Raw genomic sequence first — 20020 nt, 5'->3', positions numbered from 1 at the left:
TGCATTTTAAGCTTTTCAGAACTCTACAACTGAACTCCTGTTAAAGCTGCTCTATCTCCATCTAGTGGCTCTTAGTAGCCAGTGCATGTTATACAGACACTAACAGCCAGGCGGTTAAAGATAGGTACTGAGCAGAGTCGAGACATGAAAAACTGTACTTCATCTTCTGAAATGTTTATTATTGCATGTATTGTTTCTGCCATACAAAGTGCAAACAAAAGATCTGGGTTGTGATACTTTAGCATTGTACATTAATGATATAATATGTCAAATATTGAAGTTGTAAGTCAGCAAAAAACTGCAATAATGTGGACATGAACAAAATGTTAGCTACCCTTCAAAGACATTATTTGGGGTCAAAGTTTAAAAAGCCATCTTTGTAAAACAAGATAGTTTTATAGAAGAGACACTTCAGGCATGGTTCCTGTTGCAATGGTTACGCATCATCTCCACCACAGAGCAACAGTAAAGCCTTTCGGTAGTCACCGCCGGTATCTCCCTGTAAAACAAAACAAACAAAGGATTTATTTGGCAACTTACATACATTTCTTTTTTTATTCGTAAAATGCAGTGGATTTTTGTGTGTACCTTGATCATGGAAAACAGAGAGCAGGCAAACATCCTCCTGAACTCAGTTCTGATGTCCATCATGTCCACCTCACTGCGAGACACCATCACTCTGATCAGGGTGTTGTCATCAGTTCCAGCTCCCTAATGGTGAGATAAATGTGCAACATAAATATGCATTGCAATTTTGCCATTATGGTCATTATTTAAGACACAAGGCTCGTAGAAAGATTCAACATATCTCCAAATATAAAAAAGAGGGTATTTTGATGAACAGCAAAATGTTGGCTCCACATTTGTGAATGAAACACTTAAAGGCAGAATGGGTAATTTTTTCCAGATATACTTTTTAAGATTTTGGTTGAAATTGTCTATAGGTCCTAATAGTAATTAATTTGTGTGCTCTGAAAAAGAAAAAAAAATCTGTTATCTCTGGCAAAATTTCGACCAATGACGGCACTCGGTACACATTTAACAAACCAATCAAACCTCCCTGTCTCCCTGCTAGCTCTCTACCCCATACTCAAAGCATGGGCTAAAACCTGCTTCTGGACCAATGGCGCTAGTGCATGTAAGTGAGGGGTGTGGTTTATAAGGGAGCACAGAGGGAAGGCGGTGAGTAAATACGGAGACTGGAGAGGATGCTACTTTATAATCATACTAGTTTTTTAAAAATTACCAACCCTGCCTTTAAGTCCCATCCCCTTTATATAATTAATTTAGAATATTCAGCAATAATGGAACAGTATTAATACTCATACTTTATGTAATACTGGGCAACCGCTGGCTACAAAATGCAAAAACCTGTTGTTCCTTAATTGGCCACTAGAGGCTGGCACCAAAAGCAGCCAAATACTACTTACAGTTCTCCTTATTAAAATGCAGAACTTAAGCCAAAATAAACACGTTTACCTCTAACAAAGGTCTCCATTAGTGACGACTGTATGGGGATGAATTTTATGTGAAACAGTATTTTATTCAGAGCTGAAATAGTGCCTATATTAGGGTGTGGTCACTTTGAATAAGGTTGGTTGTTTCCAACAGCCAGATGCTATAGTTAAAATGGCTTCAAAAGACAAGATTGCCAAGGCACTGACGCCAGACTTTGAACTGTTAAGAGTCGCTTTTAACTAAATATGAATTCATTATGAATCCCAAATCAAGACTCTGTTGTTTTCCATGAAACACATTGACTATATTTCCATCAAAGAGACAGTCTGGATCCTATACGAATGAACCAAAACTATAAACTAACACATGTGAAAATGAAACACACATTAGGAGGAAGTGTGGAGAAACACCTTCCCTATTCCTTTAAAAACTTCCACAACTGAAAGCCTTAAAATTGATGTAAGCTTTCTTACTGTTAATGTTTCGGAATATTCAGACCCTACAATCACTTTATACACAGACATTATGCATTGGTTAAACATAGGATTATTTAAACAGATCGTCGATAGAAATAGATTTCTTACCTTCATTGCATAGTAGAGGGTCTCAGCAAAATATGCTGGAATGCTCCTGGCACACTTGACTTTAAAAGATAAAGAAATAGCAGGTGACAATTGAGAATGTGCCATTATAAAACATGAAATATCAAAACTCCCTGAGAGGTTTCTAATGAAAGAACAGGTCTAGAGGAGTTTCATACCAACGGCGAGAAGCAGATCTCTCAGGCCTCCGGAAGTTTCCCTCTTGATGCTCTCCTCCATCTCATATCCAGACATCTTCATGTAGGCCGTAAATACTGACAACAGACAGTTCACAATGAGGCTGGCTATCTAGTGAAACTGTAAAAGAAGTTTTTGACGTTCTTTTATTCCAAAGACAAACCTTGCCTGAGATGTTCTGCACTCCGGTTTCCAAGGATGGTAACAAACGATTGTTCGTCGGTGCCAAACTTCTCCTCCCCGGCCTTGAAGAGGGCCTGAAACATGAGAAACACAAGGTTCACATCACACATGGAAAACAAACTGAAAGGAGCTTTCTAACAATTTTATGTCAAAGTGAATTTTCTTGACAGAGGTCAAAAGTAAAGCATAGTAATTATAGTTACAATATGAAGCAAATCATATGAATCTTTTATGACTTTGTACCACTATTGTTTAATCAGACAGTTATCTGGTTGTATAAGATTATAAAATAATAACTTGATTCCATTTGACCAGTTGATATATACAGTTCTGCTTAAGTATTTATGACATTTTCAGAAAAATAGTTGACACAAACCAGACTTTTTTTCAAAACCTGCCTTTCCAAGAAAACCAAGATGCCATCTAGTGGAGGTATTGTTACCCACTCCCTCCACTAGATGGCACCATAATACCATTGCAAATCAACAATTCAAGCTTCCAGCCACACCTCAAAAACACACAAACAGGCCAGAATTGAGTTTTTTCACCACAAACACATGTGATAGTCACACATTTCAGACAGAAACACAAAGACATCATTGAGGGTGAGGAGCAGAAACATTTACTGCTAAACAGCTGACTCACCTGAGCGTCACTCTCGATGTTCTCTTGCTGGATCCCAGTCTGCTTGTTTGCCTGAGGAGAGACAAGACATTCCCATCAGATGAAAGAGAGGAGGAGATAAGGACGGAGAAGAGGAAAGGAGAGAAGGAGAGAAGAAAGAGGAAAGGAGAGGAGTTTTACCTGCAGCAGAATAACCAGAAGTCTCTTGAAGTGACCAGAAGTGTCTCCTGATACGTCCTCTTCCAGGTTGTCATCATACTCTTAAAAACATTTTAAAAAGAGTCACTTTTTAGAATCATTTATATAATAAATATCTTTCAAAAATACATTTTATTTTCAGTTACTAACAAAAACTAAGCCTGTCGTATTTTAAGTCTACTGTGCTTTACATGTTGCTTGTTTGCATGCACTTCTATGTTTAAATGAGCCAATAAATATTAAATACACTGGGGTTTTTTTAATTAAATCACTGGCATTGTGTGTGCCACAGGTGTGTAGGTGTGTATGTTGTGTGCGTGTCTGTGCGTGTGTGTGTGTGCGTGTGTTGTTACCTTGTCTATAAGCAGCAATGATTTCCTTCACCTGCTGAGGGGTTCTGGAGGCAAGAATCTCCACCAGAACCTTCTCATCTGTTCCTGCCCCCTAGAGGTCAAAGGGGGAAATGCCAGACGAAATGAGCTTTTTTTTTGACGGCTAAAACTTGAAGCATACAAATAAACCTGAAATCTTCAGTCCTTAACATCTTATAACATCCTATATCTGTCAGCTGCGGTTCATACCTTGATGGCATTGCGGAGTAAGGTCATGTCATAAGCAAGGGGTGGAGTCATCAGACCCACAATCAGAGACTCAAATTTTCCACCCAGCTCCCCCTTCAGGTTGTCTATCAGATCCTGTCAAGAAAAAAACATAATGTACTTTATGTGAAAATTGTGTGCGAGTGTGATGCAACTCTACCAGATAGTTTTTTCTACGGTATGTGATCTTGTCATGTCACATATTAGGATTTTCTGCCAGTGATTTGTCCTGCATGGTAACCGATTTGACCGTGTCATGTTGGACTTTTGAAGCTGTGCATAAGGTCGTTGGGTTTATAGGCCTCAGTATGATTGTGCAGAGGCATAAAAGTACGCATGGTTTGAGCTTTTAAGATTCTCATTGCAAATAGAGTAGAGCTGGATAACTTGGTGGTTAAGTCCCTTGTTTCCCTGAAAGAGCTTCCCAAACCTATTGAGAACCCTAACCCTATTCTGAAGACATAACTATGTCTTCAGACACAGTACAGTACAGTATATATACATATATAAATATATATACAGTCAGTTAGCTTATTTAAAGTTAACTTGGCTTGTATGCACACTTCAGCTTGGCTAAATGGATGCTAGCTGTGGTTTACACTTTCCCCATTTCATTAACAGAATGATCTTTTAGCTACCTTAGTTACAATAAGTCGGAGCTCTCTTTATGTACGATCATGTGTTTAACAGCTGTCAAAGGTAATCCAACCTTTCCAAACAGAGTTTTGTAGGCCTTCTTGATCTCCTGCCTCTGAGCATTGCTGCGCGCAGTCAACAGCTGCAAGATGGCGTCCTCGTCGGTCCCTATGGAAACAAGCAGCATGATGATCAAACCAAGCAGGACAAGTTTCTTCACATGCTATGTGTCTACTTGAACTGTTGGTAATACTTTTTTTGTAACCACATAATTACAGCCTTCAATTGAGGTCAGCAGATGAGTTTTTGCTCACAGTGTTCCTCGTGGTTCTATGACTCACAGCTTCCTGGGTGATTACGACATTTAACAGATAGGAACTCCCCATAAAACACTCTCTCGTCGGTGTGTTTGGGTTGTAGTAGCGACTAACACGCCTCTAACATATCACATTACACGTTCATAGTACACAGAAACATCAAACATCTTACCGAGCCCTTTCATGGCCTTGTAGAGCGCCTCAGCGTCTGAGGTGGCATTGAAGTTCAAACTGGGTTTCACAGTTCCTCTGCTGGCCTGCAACATAGGACAGGTGGAGAGGCGAGGGTTAATAAGAAGGAACCTTTTCTTTCTCGTACTTCTCCTGAAACACTGAACTTTTTTCTGTAAATTTGAAATACATTTAAAAGTTCTATCCACGAAAAGAAAAAGAAAATACAGGTCAAAATATTACAGACAGAACCCAATATACAAGAACCTAACACTATATAGACTCACAAGTGCACACTGTTATCATTCTTGCTCTTTTTTTTTTTTTTTTTTTACATACTATATTCTATGTTTATCAATTTCAATGTATGTATCCTTTCACATAAACGTATCAATATATTATCAATAAGAGGTCTTGTCTGTCCGTCTTCTCAATCCCTCCAAACTGGCAACAAACACATTCAAATGTAGCGAACTAAAAAATACACAGATATACGTTTACTAAATTATAATGCACAGAACATTCCCTTTACATTACTATGCCCTCCCTTTTTTCATTGCTCATTGTTCTTTGATCTTTTTGTTGATCCTATACTATTCATGAGAAGAAGTCACTCTGTGGACATCACTATAAATTAGAAAACATAACTTAAGGGTGGATACATTAGTCCCACAACTAGTGGATACTTTAGAAGAAGAGGAACGTTCTGCTGTCTATGGTTTCTTATCAGTTGCTGCATAGTAGATCAAACTAAATCAGTTTGTTTCAGGCATACACACACACACACACATACACACACACTGTACATATAATCTCAGATGTCTTGATGTGTAATCCCAGATATCTTGTAGAAATAATCATCAAATCCTTCTTTATATTAAACCAGAACATCTCTACATATATGCTTAAATGGATATTAAACACTGTAGCTGAGCAGACACTCATCAAATACTTTCATGAACTTAATGACTTCCAGCTGCTGGAAACACATGCAGATGTGGACACAAGCTCTCACATTAAAACCACTCAGTTCATGCAGTCCTGTTTCATATCCAGCATGTTCCTCCATCATTGTTTTACCTACTAACTGAGTCTCACATGAACTTATGCTGTTCACATATGATGTATAAAGGAAAATGAAAACACACATAAGTGATGTTGATAACCTGAAAAGTATTTCAGAAGTACAGACTTTAGCTCAGTGACGGCTGGAGGAGTGCAAAAGACTGGAAAAACATACTTTAAGCTTTATGATCTACTGAAGAGAAAGTGCTTCTCTCTGTAACAACGATGCACTTATTTCAGAAACTCCCTCAAACTGTGACACTTGACAATGAAATAGCCAAGTGATCGCTTGACTCACTTCTTGTTTCAGGGAGAGAGATGTTTAAAGTGGTAAACCAGGGGAATGTCTCAAGAATCCTGACTCTGAAAATCTGGCAGGGAAAAAAAAAAAGAAAAAGAAAAAAAAAGTGGGCTGTCCAAACAACCGGGACAACCAGGATTCTGTCTCTCTCTCTCTCTCTCTCTCTCTCTCTCTCTCTCTCTCTCTGCAGAAAGGAAAGCCAAAGTGCCCACGAGTTTTCCATTTTCATAAAACACACTCAGCAGCACAAGCTAAACACAAGCTAACCAGAGAGCGGGTGGAGGACAGGAAGATATTTAGACGACGACTCAACACAATGCAGAACAGATCAGTGGAATGTAAGGAGCTGGGTTAGCGCTTATAACCATGCAGTGATAACTTTGGTACTATCGAGCGAGTTCAGACATGACCTGAGGGTAGGTTGTGACGGAGGTATGTTGACCCGCCATATGTAAACAGAGACTGTCACAGCTGCTATCTGTGCTTCAGAGAGCATGGACAGTGGCACCACACAAGTCTTATCTTTGCATTTAGTAACAATGGAGCGCCATATAATCGATGCAGTCACAGTTGTAAAAGGAGAAGCTCCTTATCATGCTGTCTCATAGTGTGTTTTACTGCTAACTGAACTTTTAATGTCATAATGTTTTAGCATAATGTGTTTCGTTTACAGATTCCACAATAAAGCTTAAGGGACAATGTATGTTTTCTCTCTCTCACTTCCCCACCACGTTTATTCTACTTTAATCATGACTGTTGTGACTGCTGAGAAACCAAAGGTTACCCCTCTGTAAGCTGTTTGAGTAAAGTTCGGTCTGTGATGAGTACAGATTTGGGAAGGGGTAGATGCACTTTTGACAATGAAAAAAATACAGACATCATTATAAATATTTGCATCCCTCTTCTAAAACAGATCTAGGGGGATACTGAGCTCATATTTCAGTCTGTACTTCACATATATACATAGCAGAAGAGATGGATATCAGAGACTAAGCAACAAGAAGGCAGAGCCCCGCCCCGTCCCCGAGGACAGCTAACATAAACATCATAACACATCATGGAATCTCTTATTACAGAATGGCATGAGGGAGAAGTGAACTAAATGGGATACAAATGTAAATAAGAAAGAATTCAACATTTACACAGTTATGCATATGTGAAGTCACTCTGTGACTAACAACTCCGATATAAACCACCTCAAGTGAGTCAATGACATGTTGTGTTCAGTAAAACAGTAACGGTTAAAAAACTATGAGGAGGGTTTTAAAATGTTAAGACAGGAATATAAAGCACAGCTCAGCTGGTGGAACAGGCGTCCCATATACACAGGCTGTAGTCCTCATCGCACTGCGCGCAGGTTTGACTCCAGCTCCTCCTGCCATTTAGCCCAAGTCATCTCCCACTCTCTCTCCCCACAGGTTCTGTCTCTCTTCAGCTGTCTTACCACAAAAATGCCAGACGCCAAAAACAGAATCGAAGAAAATAAATAAATAGAAAACACTTTTCTTCTCCAGAGAATAAAACTCATCTTTAAAATCAGCGATTAGGAGACCATTAGAGAAAGTCCAAGACAAATAGTTCAACACACTCTTTTTTAAGATTTATTTTGGGCCTTTCGTGAAGATGTAGGACAGAGTCTGAGTCTGAGAGAGAGATCGAGAGAGAGATGAAATGCGGGAAAGGAGCCACAGGTCGGATTCAAACCCGGGGCACTCACCTGGGAGACTATCATATAGCCTCCACATGGGATGTGCACACTAATTACTGTTCCACCAGCACCCCAGTTCAGCTGATTTGATCCAAGCATGCAGCTTGGGCTCCTTTCCAACATGTCTTTAAACATTCTCTCTCTGCTTTCCTACTCTGTCCACTCTACTATCTACATAAAGGAACAAGATGCTCTCAATCAAGCTTTAAAAAAAGGAGGACTGATCAATCATTTTAACTCAGGAAATATCACAAGAAAAACAAACAACTCATTATTTGGGGTGTGTTTAGAATTTTTTTGGGAGAGCAAGGGTGCTTGGTCCATTCACGCCAGTATTTGTAAAACAAATGCTCATTCACGAGACTGACTACAATCCTCTTTACAGTTGAGTTTCTCAAAACGTGTCCTAACAAGTCCTTACGCAACTGTAGTAAATAATTATTTGAGAACTTTGTACAGAAAATCAACATGGATAAAATGCCAAAGTTTTCAATCATGAGTATTTTGGATTGACTTCAAGTAAAGTGCAGTTCCCATCTTTCAATAGCCTACAAGGGTGTGACTTCATGTGTATTTCATCATTTTGTGAACAACTTTACAGTCTATGACAGAATCGGTTTTATTGGGCTTTGAAAAAATAAACACATTTTCTTGTTGGCATGATCTAATTATTTCTGGTTTAATTCTTTTAACGGCTTAAACCGAAAAACATCAATGAGCGACAGTTTTACCTTCTTTCTTAAACTAACAGTGTACCCTAAGAAGACCTAAAAGAGTTCATACTAAAAAGACGTGAGGTTTAAATCCTTACAACAAACTCATCATCATAAATATAATAGTATTTATTACTCCACTCTGACAAACAGGAAGAGAACAGATTCCCCTTTAAGAGAGGGAGGGCCGCTTTAAACTACAGACTAGACGTGGATATGAGTATAAAACACACACACACACACACACACACACACACACATCTACACACACACACACACACACACACACACGGAGGAGAGTCCCACCCGAATGGACCAGAGCCCACATGACTCATACACTAAACTTCCCTAACTTCCCAAAATGAAACCTCTTCAGCTCCACACAAACATGTCCACAGCAGAAGCACTTAAAGTAACGTCAGTTGAAGTTTCATTTGAATATCACCATCTTTCAGTTCACCTTACTATAGAAACAACTGTATGTGAACGTTTTTCATTATCTTCAATCTTCACATGTTCTGCTATACGGAAAAGATATTTGGCTTCAATGATACATCTACATCTAAACAGTCTTTAATTCGTTTTAAACAATATTGCAAGAAATAGTGAGCTTGCCTTTAGTTAGTTTAACTTCTTCACAGCTACGCTTAAAGTTAGCCTATAATGGAAAAATGTGGGCGTGGTCTTTCAGTTCAGATACTATTTATTATGACTCATACATTTGCATAAATAACGGACTTCACGGACAATTACTTTTTTTTAGCCATCGGTTTCATCTTAATAAGTTCTTTCTTTCGTTTGACAGCTTGGGGAAAAAAATATTGCGAAACAAAATGTAGAGTACTCACCATTTTGACAGTCTCGGAAGTTTTTCAGCGATTGGAACAAAAGTCTGTTGAATAGAGAAAAAACGCAAAACCAGACGTTTTAATGTAAGACATCTGCTATAAACGTATTCTTATTTTATACAGTGCCTGACTGTATGTGACCCTGGTCTAGCGGTAGCGGTCAACTCTTCCTCTATCCTATCGCAGACGTGTCGCCTCAAAGAGCTCAGGTAGAACCCGCTTGTTCTGTCTCATCTGACGGATGCTGCTCAACAGTTTCTTGAAAGTGTAAGCCATAGAGTAAAGGAAACTTACCGCAGACAAGCAGCTGTCAGATGGAGCTCGGTTTGCAGATCAGGCGGAGACAGAAAGGAGGAAGAAAAGAAGGACGAGCAACAGAAAATCCGCTCAGAAATACTCTCCGGTGTGCGCGTGAGAATGCGGGCGCGCGTGTGTAGGACACACCCTGGTAGGCACGTGACGTAGGGTAAAGCCCCTTTCCTGAAGCATTCTGGGAAATAGCATTTCAGGTATGAAAAATCTTTTTTGTTGTTGTTTTGTGGAAGATTTTAATCTTATCTTAATCTTATCTCATTCTAGGATTGATGGCAACAAACATGCAGTAGTCTCTCTTCAAACAAGGTATTGACGTGATGATGTTCTTTTGGGGAAAGGTGAATATTATATGTAAAGAAAAGTTAAGAGTGTCAATGGCAAAGAGAGAAAGGGCAGGCATTTTTTCTCTCTGCAACCATCAGTAAAAAGGAAGAGTTTACTGCTAAAATGTTGTAGAAAGGATTATGTGGTTTTAACTACGCTGAGGTTTAGACATTTTAGTCTGGCCAGTTATGTAAACACCCTGATGGACTTTGTCAGTGTGGAAGGGATCAGTCTATCATGTTGTCTTTGTTTGTGTTAAATTCAGGGAGTTATCAGAGGTTTCATTATTGTATTACTTAAAAGAATGGCTGTTTACCTATACACAGTCAAGTAACATGAGGATCTTTCCCAGAGAACTGTAAGACCCGCTCTGAGGAGACAAAGCTCATGTAAAACAAAGACATGTAGCATACTAGCATTTGTTCCTCAATCATAGGTTTCTCTTACGCCATAGAAATCAAATGAGAAGATATAGAGCTAAGAGAATGTGGAGATGTTGAATGGAGTGTTCTTATCTGTGGTTTCGTGACTTCTTAAACATAACACATTGTCATTTGATCCCCCGTTAACATTAAAATATTGATCAGTGCAGCTTTAAGGGCAAGCTAACAATGAGCTGACACACAGGAGGAGAGTCTGTTTACACGGCACTCACACCCACAAGTTAAAGACAATGTACAAAGATCATACTGTGAATGCCAAGCTAATAAGTGAGACACTTTACTTTTACTGCAACATCTTTATGATGTCATATTAATGCATCCATAAACATAATCCAATATGGGAAAAAATACAGTTTTAAATTCTGCATGATCTAACACAAGTTTTCTATTATAATGTTTTCTATTCAATAATATTTTTGAATGAACTGAAATTAAGAGTTTTAATTTTAACTCTGTAAGTCTGCTGTGTGATGCAACCAATTTTAATGCCAGAATAAGGATTACAGATAATTAAAGAGATAATTACCAATGTCTGATGGGAACTTAGAAAATTAGATCAGGCTGGAATACATCAGGTGGAGGCTGACACTTAAACTGATTCATTACTATGGAGTTTATCTGAATGAAGATCCTTATCTTAGAAATTGGATTTGATGGGTATCATGCGAGCTATAAGTGCTTTTCATTGGAATGTATGGCATCTTCATGCAATGTTAATCGATCACCAAGTAAAGTACACTTCAACTAAAGATTGATTCTAACAAAGAAACTTAAAGAGCGAGAGATAAGAAGAGTATTTTGGTATGTTGTTGTAAAATACATACAGTTTTAGCTTCTGAACTTATTCTTTAAAAAATGATCACAAAACAACCATTTAAGATTGATACATAATCTTTTATATTGAAAGAATAAACAATAGTAACAGCAATTTTTGTGTGTAAAGTCTAAACATGAAAACTGTAGTCTAACAAAAGACAGGTATGTAGGTGCCCAATACATCCAAACATTCAAGTATTTGTCAACGAGCAGCAGCAGTGAAACATTTTCTGTGATAATGCCTGAACATTTTAAGAGAGAGAGGCAAAAGCAGCAATCGGATTTTCCTACTCTGTTTTTGTTTTCACTTTTGTTTACCTGATCTATGAAGTGCAATTCTCATATCATATGCTCTGTTTCAGACTTGTAGGTCACAGTTTCACAGTGTAGGTCATAGGCTTCATGCTTAACTAATTTGGCAATAATTAATTTATCTCCATGTTGGCCATCTGCTGGTAAAGGATGTGAAATGCAGTTGAATTTCCTAAAAAAGCTTATACATGTATTATTTTACAGTTTTGAACTAAGTTTGAACATTTTTTTGGAGCCATTGCCAACAATAAATTTAGCTTTAAAAATTGGAATAAATAGAGAAAATGATGTTCATTCATTATATTTTTTAGAGCCAACATTTGACCAACACAGTTTCAAGAACATATATAGGGAACAATCAAACACAGATATGAAATATATCAAGAGAACAATCAGTTTTGATATTTGCACAGGGACAACTGATACTTGTGCATTTTCAACATACATTTTTTTTGCACATAAACATATTTGCAAATGAACACAACTACCTGTTTATATGTTAGATGTATTATATTTCACAATATTACTGACTATAATTTCCTCATGCTTATATTTCTAACTTCTATTGTTCAGGTATGTTTGATTTACATTTTTCCCTTTTTTCCTAGATTGGGAACAACATATAGCATAGAAACCACGTCAAAGCAGCCAATATGTCTCAAAATTGGGTTAGGAATACATTGAAAGTGCTCACATACACAGAGGAACTATTAATGAAAACAGCAAACCTGCCTCAAAAACATTGTTCTCATGTTCATCAATTGTTTACGCTGATTTCCAACATCACAGCATTTCAAATATCACAGAGTTCACCACACACGTTTTGCACAATAGACACATGCTTGCAGTTATTTTAGATAGTAGGTATTGGTCATAGTGAATCTTCACCTTCTGTATCTGTAGCAATGTGATTGTTGAAGTAAGAACCGCAGGAACAGAGCTAACAGCATGCTGAGTGACACAAAGAGAATAAAGTACACCGCCGTGCTCCATCCCCATCCTGCAGGTAAAGGAGGTACACCTTTCACCTCCACAAACTGTGCAGGATTAGGCATGTTCCTGCTCACAGAAGGCGGGAGTCAAATGTAAAAAGAGATGTTATCGATCCTTGTTTTGGCAGCAAGGAGAGAAAAATAAATTCCAATGAGTCGTTGTATTTTCAGTTGTCCACAGCTGGATCTCTGTATCTCTGTATTCCCTGAGCTTGAAGACAGCAATCAAGTTTCTTCTTGAATGAAGATTTTGATGATAGAGGCCCGTCTGATGGTAGTTTTTTTTCGATCTTTAGGATGTAGCCTTATATCAAATGCAAATGAGCATCTAAATTAGTTAGTGGTTTGAGATGTAACATCCGCAGTGTGATCAGAAAAACAAAACAAGTCATGAAGTTAAGATGAGACTTATTTCTTCTGTCTACCACATACTCTCCTGCTCTCCTGACCAATGCCTTGTTTTTTTCTCTTCTCTCTCTCCTTTTAGCCACTTAAATATTTTATTAAAACATACAGACAGACAGCAGGACCGACAAAAGACTCAATCGCCACCTACAAATATCACATTGACCCACCACCCCATCAACCCACACCCTCTCTCTTTCTCTCTCTGTGTCTTAACCCAAACACACACACACACACACACACACACACACACACACACACACACACACACACACACACACATACATTGATCTAATTCTGCAGGCTTGTTCATTCAGTAGCATTTGTCTTCACTATTGTTTAAAATGCCTTACACAGTCCTCTCTGAACAAATACAAGTGCATTTTGAAAATATTGTATAGTGTTATGGTGTATGATGTTTAGCTGAAAAAATTCACGTACATTATTAAAAAGATGTTTTTATTTTTACGTACTCTCTGCATTGGTTTCACATACAAGACATTTCATTTGGTATTTTGGCTCCTAACACTTAACAGTACATCTAGTAAGAACACTATAAAAGCAAGAATCTTGAATTAAGAACTATACATTGGAAAAAGACTATAAGACATCATTATACAGTTGAACAAACACTTTTAAAATACAATGCTGTAATGGCAACATCTTAGTTCATTTGTTATTGCTCATCAGGTCTGCTGTCTTTCCCCAGAGTGAGAACCAAACATGGAGAAACAGCATTCATTTTCTATGCTTCTTATATCTGGAACAAACTGCAGGTCTGCAGAAACTTTCAGCTCTTTTAAATCCAGGTTAAAGACACACCTGTTTACAGCTGCTTTTAACTAAACAATTTTAATAAAGAGTTTAATCGTTTACTCTGCAATGTAAGTTTGAATTCTTTTTATAGTGTTCCTTAAATTAATTTTATTTGAATTATTTTTCCCTGGGCATATTTTAAGATTTAATAAATTCAGTGATTTTTATTTTTTTAATTTTAATGTTTCTTCTTCTTTCCTCTGTCATGATGCTTCTATTGTCTTGTGTGAAACACTTTGAATTGCCTTATTGTTGAAATGTGCTAAATAAATAAACTTGTCTTGCATTACTACTCTCCAGAAAACACTGACTTGTTTGTCGAGATAAATTGTCCCTATAAAAATCCGTCTCAGGGGAGAAAAAAAATCAAACGATCTTTAAGATTTCATATCCCTAAACACAAAAACATTTAAACTAAGAATAGTTATTGGTTAGTTACACCAATTTGTCCTTTATTTACAGAATGTTTTGCAATTGAAATGAATTCCCACCATGTACCTTAAGTAGGCAATACTTATACTCTTAATTTTAGAACATGTGAAAGAATACCCAAATGTGCTGTTTGAATAGTCTACTCAAGTAAAATTAAAGTCATTGTTGATGTGGCTTGATTTCTACGTCATACCTGTCTTTCCAGAAAGTGTTTGGACCAGAATGGTCCCATAGTTACTTAGCGGGAGGATTTTATTTAAATATATTTTTTCAAAGGCTTTATGACTTAAAGAATGATGGTATTAGTGAGCATAACGTTAATTAGGCGAAACCTTGCGTTTGTATGACTCTTGTGATTTCCAGCAGGCAGACGAAATGTGTGCAACATCCGCTATTTGATGGGAACCCACCCCCCCGTCTGCAGTCTCAGTGGTATGACCGGCAGGATAAAGTGTGGGTGCGCGCTGTGACTTCTATTGACAGCTGCAGACACTGATTGAGATTGGACACCGTCGAGATCACGGAATCAAAACCGCGAAACGTTGCCAAGATGGAGTGGACCCCGATGGAGATCAACCCCGAGGTGGGGAAACAACTTTGTTATCTTAACTCTGTAACGTGGTCACGTATTGAAAAGGAAACAAACACCTGTGTTTTTTTGTTTATGTCGTTTCAGATGTTGAACAAGGTGAGTGGTGCATGTTAGACACTGAGATATGGCGACATGTGAAGTGATTCATCTGTTAGGTAAGTTGTTGTTTTTTTAGCGAGCTTGTTCAAAATCGCAACCAGGCCTTCATGTAGCAACCACAGCGTCGATAAAGGCTTTACTGATATTGTTGACGGTAGTCTAAGAAATGGTTAAAAATATACAAAGGAAATTGAACCAGCTGAAGCGTTTATCATTATAATGAGCGTCAGCATCCTTCCCAAGCGCTGTGCCCGGTGTCTAGGCTGAAGGGTGTGGTCAGGCTGGACCAATACAACGCAGCATCTTTGAACACCCTCAGGACGAGTAGCCTACTTTATGAATGCAATATATATTACATCTGATTCACAAACAGTCCGCCTTATATGAAGTAATGTTGTTCTTTTTCCCCTCGACGTGTGTTTTTAGCTAATGTGCTCCCTCGGCGTGGGTGAAGGCTGGCGTTTTGTGGATGTGGTGGGACTGGAGGGTGAGCAACTCTCTACTGTCCCGAAACCATGCTGCGCCTTGATGCTGCTCTTCCCTTTGACACAACAGGTAATAATAAGTGGAGGGTGGTGGAAGTCTACTTCCTGGAAGGGGTGATGCAGACTGTCTGGGGTGGGGTGATTCTTAGGTGCAGGGAGGGCATGGGGCTGTAATGTTACGTGATGGGAAGAACAGTGTGAGCCTGGTATAGGACTGAGGCGATGAATCAGCACATACTTTTTTTTTTTCCACAACATGATGATTTCATTATAGCATACACATTATACAGAAAACTCCTGCAACCAACAATTATTTCACTTTAGATCTTTTTTTAATTTTTTTTATTTATTCTAGTAAATTCATGAACAAAATGTAAGGAATTAAAAAAAATGTCTATCACAGTTTCCCAAAATGTTGCCTTTTTTCTGATCAAATAAAAATTTTAAGCTAAAAACTAAGAAATGTTTGGATTTAACATGAGCTCCTAGTGTTGGGGGACCTGTAACAGATTTTTTTTTTGGCAAGTTTTTAAAAATGGCAGTGTTGTAAGAAATGTTTGGATGTGTTTTTTATACATGTTTCAAATTGCATAATAAGTTACATAAGCCATGTTTTAATGGGCAGAGGAAATAACTGCACTGTGTGTGTTTCTGCCCCTGTGACAGCATGAGGCCTTTAGACAGAAGCAGGCGGACAAGGTTGTAGAAAACTGTGACGCTTATTTCCTCAAGCAGACGGGAGTCAATTCCTGTGGCACCATTGCCCTGCTGCATGCTGTGGCCAATAACAAAAGCAAACAGACATTTGGTAAGTGCTTATAAAATGATCACTGGTACTATAGCAAATGCATTACAGCACCTAACGCATGCATGACAGTACAGTTGAATTCAAACCCTGATCCATGACGGGTCACATTTACAATACAATTCAAGAGACTGTTATTATATAATGATAATATTAATAAATAAAACAACATTAACACTGCCTGTTACTGTCACATACTCTACAGTCACTTTTCAAAGAAATTGAAATGGAATGAGCCCAAAACCTACTTTCTTTTAGTTTTACAGGAAACGGCAAAAAGTCCTCTTATATTCTCAATTATTAAGTGATGATTTAATGATGAATGCTGATACAGTTACTTTGTGTGGCACGTTTACACTTGGTGTAATTTTTTTATATAAACAATATGTTTGTTTCTTATTAACTGAGTGCTTCTTTCAGATAGTGGCTCCATCTTGAAAAAGTTTCTCGATGAGACGGCAAACATGTCTGCTGAAGACCGTGCCAAAGCTCTGGAGAAGAACCAGGTAAAATTAACATACACGCGCTTGCAGATATTTTATTTGTTTCCTTAGTTTAAAATAAATAATGAATATAAAGCTGTAATAATTTAAGGTTCAGATCAGCTGAGGATTAAATGTTTTATGGTATCATTAACATTTCATCGCCTATAGGCTAATGATCAGAAGTACGTTTCCTTTTTATGTTTTTTAACCTATGTATAGGAGTCCTGGTTTACTTACAAAAAGGCTTTACAAAGTATAAAAACTGCAATTTGTTTTTTTTTTTTGTTTTTTTTACTTAATAGTAAGTTTGTGGTTCAAATTCCTGTCATACAGAGCCTCTGTGTGTGGAGTTTGCATGTTTGCCCCGTGAATGTGTGTGTTCTCTCCTACTTCCTACAGTCCAAAGACATGCTCGTTAGGTCAACTTGTGACTCTAAATTGTCTGTAGGTGTGGCTGGTTGTCTGTCTCTATATGTCATTCCTGTGATTGACTGGCAAACAGTCCAGGGTGAGATCGGCTCCATGTGCAACCCCAAACGCTACAAGCTGTATAGATTAAGGGTGCTGGCTGGATGGAACGTATCAATAAGAAATACTCTAGATTAAAAAACTTAAAACCAAAACAAACAGTTAAGTTTCTAGAATTTCAGTTACTAGTGCTTAACCTACATTTTTAATTCTGCCCACCAGGGGGCGCCATACACCAGTAAACCTTTACAGCTTGTAGCTGCACCTTGATAACTGCTTTATGAAGTATTTGGTATTAAAACAATGAAATGTGAATGTTTAATAATTTTGTCTCTAAAATCTCAATCTATGTGTTCCCCCTTCATCTTAGTCTTTTGGTTGTGTAAAAAGGTTTTATCTGTGCGTAATTTAGAGTACCTTTTTATCTGTATGGAACATTAAACAATTTCTGAATTTTTTTTTTTTTTGTACAGGCAATCCGTGACGCTCACAATGAGGTTGCTCAGCAGGGCCAGTGTAGGGTAAGATACCTAACCACCGTTGTTAGCAGACTTTTTGGATAATATTTGGCTGAACATTAAATCTCAATTCTCAACCTGCACAGCCGGAAGCCGACAAAATCAACTTCCATTTTATTGCCTTTGCCAACATAAATGGACAACTGTATGAGTTTGGTAAGACTGCCATATTACAACTTGTATTCATGTTTATGTTTTAACTCTGTGGATCCCTAACACTGTTTGTTTTGGGTTTTTTAAGATGGGAAAATGAATGGACCAGTGAAGCACGGAGCTACCAAAGATGATGCATTTGTAATGGTAGGTCAAATTTAACATTTAGTAAAATATGATTGTGGGCCAAGTTGCTCCATGAACAAGAGCTGGGATGAGTCATAGTGTCACACTAGAATAGGGAGTGGCAGTTCCTGAAAGTCTTGGTTTAATCAATAAACTTGGCTAATGCACGCTATCAAATCTCCAGAAGGATTTATGAAAAGTTAAGTGCATCAGGAGGGGGGATACATTTTAAGATACAAGTAACTTGAAAAATGCACCTCGAAATGCCAGTCTGAATAGGGCTTGTAGCGCTGAATTACAATTTGGAACGGAGCTTCAATATTTTACCAAAAAAACCCGAAACAAAGCTGTTTTCCAGGACCAGACCTATCATGTACTAAACTAGCAACATTCATCATCAACAATGTAAACTGCAAAAATAAATAATGACAAAAATCAGACAAATATCTTTATTCCCAATTTGCTTATTTGTTTAGGTTAAGTCACTGAAGGCTATATCCCCTTCCAGACCATTTCCATCTGCTCTTTAAACTACCACAAGAGGGCACTATAACCATTTGTAATAAAATTGCAACATGTTGCGAGGATTATTTGATTTTATTGTATCTAAACGCTGTTGTTCTTGCAAATATTCATACTGATATTTCTAAGCTAGAACAAGCTTGAGATGTGAGATAATTTAACCTCGGTTAAGAAAAAGTCCAATATACTTAAATGATTATTTTAATTATTTTTTCAAGCCCTTCTGGGGATTATAAATTATAAATGTGTGATAGTCACTTTAACAAAGCTCATTCTCTGTGGCAACCAACCGCAGATGTAGAGTGTAGTTACAAAGGACTTTGTGTTGAAATATAGGAAAATAAATTAATAGTATCTTCTATTTGTTTATTCTCAGGATGCAGCCAAAGTGTGCCGTGGATTCATGGAGAGAGAGCAAGGAGAGGTCCGCTTCTCTGCAGTGGCACTTTGTCAAAGTTAAATAATTAGTAGAAGACAAAACACAATTGTAAACCAAAATGTCCCTCCGCATTTAAATGGCAAACCCAACCAGTAAGCATCCATAATGACCTGTGAGAACACACATCTGCACACACTATGCACTATAAGGCACATGTTGTTTCCACACACTGTACTCTCATATCATGAACAAAGCATTCTTCTGCACATTACACACACACAAACGCAAATGCACCATCAAAGCCTTTTGTTCTGCTGACACTAACCAAGACATGCTTGTCTAAACCTTTCATGTGTACTCATTTACCAGTGAAAATTGTACAATACAAGGCCAGATCTCACTATGGCTTGTGTGCATTTGTGTTTTTGGCATCATCTTTTTTTTATTATAATTATTTTTGTGTGCTGTCATTGGTGCATTCTGATTTAAAGTCAAACAAAGTTGCTTAAAACCTTGTGTGCCAATAAAGAGAAAAAGGGATGGGCCCCTTTAAATGCCTTCAGTTGCTGTATGGTTGAATTTATACACATTTGGAAGTTCCTCAGAACAGTCCAAATGTGTCTCTAGGAATTTTTGAAATATGGTTAAAAACATTAACATATGCTTTTGAGTGGTGTTCTCGCACTTCACTCTCTTTCTTTGGAAAAACTGCTTTTCTTAAAGAAGTTAAATTTGACGTTTAAAATGAATGGTGTTAATTTTATTTTTCAGCAAGAAAAAAAAAAATTGAAATGAGGGACCAACGATGAAGTGCTTCTCTACACTGGGTGTTGTGCAGTGCAGTGCGATTGTACTGTATGTCATTGCTGTACGCCGATAACCTTTCTGCACTTTTCCAAATTTTTGCTTCAGTTTTATTGGTGATGCAGCCGT

The 20020-nt window shown here is 37.8% G+C and overlaps 2 protein-coding genes across 3 annotated transcripts; one reads left to right on the top strand and one right to left on the bottom strand.

Annotated features, from left to right (window-relative positions):
* Nucleotides 1–153: 153 nt before the first annotated feature.
* Nucleotides 154–10039, bottom strand: anxa5b (annexin A5b; the record flags this gene model as incomplete). 2 transcript variants are annotated; one of them, XM_079338092.1, is made up of 13 exons in its annotated part: nucleotides 154–499; nucleotides 589–711; nucleotides 2043–2101; nucleotides 2219–2314; nucleotides 2401–2494; nucleotides 3066–3116; nucleotides 3225–3304; nucleotides 3596–3686; nucleotides 3824–3937; nucleotides 4551–4645; nucleotides 4967–5051; nucleotides 9601–9644; nucleotides 9895–10039. In XM_079338092.1, the coding sequence occupies 12 exons, from the start codon at nucleotides 9601–9603 to the stop codon at nucleotides 437–439; spliced, it is 954 nt and encodes a 317-aa protein (XP_079194218.1). In that variant the 3' UTR covers nucleotides 154–436. The 2 variants fall into 2 exon arrangements, with proteins under 2 accessions (XP_079194218.1, XP_079194217.1); XM_079338091.1 differs by lacking the exons at nucleotides 9601–9644; nucleotides 9895–10039 and having other exon boundaries at nucleotides 4967–5060.
* A 5498-nt stretch (nucleotides 10040–15537) lies between these two features.
* On the top strand, nucleotides 15538–19649 carry uchl1 (ubiquitin carboxyl-terminal esterase L1 (ubiquitin thiolesterase)). Its single transcript, XM_079337251.1, has 7 exons — nucleotides 15538–15701; nucleotides 16298–16439; nucleotides 16857–16942; nucleotides 17863–17910; nucleotides 17994–18063; nucleotides 18149–18207; nucleotides 19085–19649. Exons 1-7 carry the CDS (start codon nucleotides 15576–15578, stop codon nucleotides 19166–19168), a joined length of 615 nt encoding a protein of 204 aa, XP_079193377.1. The 5' UTR covers nucleotides 15538–15575; the 3' UTR covers nucleotides 19169–19649.
* Nucleotides 19650–20020: the final 371 nt, after the last annotated feature.

The sequence above is a fragment of the Symphodus melops genome (assembly GCF_947650265.1).
Source record: "Symphodus melops genome assembly, chromosome: 2".
In the NCBI taxonomy this organism is placed as follows: Eukaryota; Metazoa; Chordata; class Actinopteri; order Labriformes; family Labridae; genus Symphodus; species Symphodus melops.
This window is presented reverse-complemented; position numbering and strand designations above follow the sequence as displayed.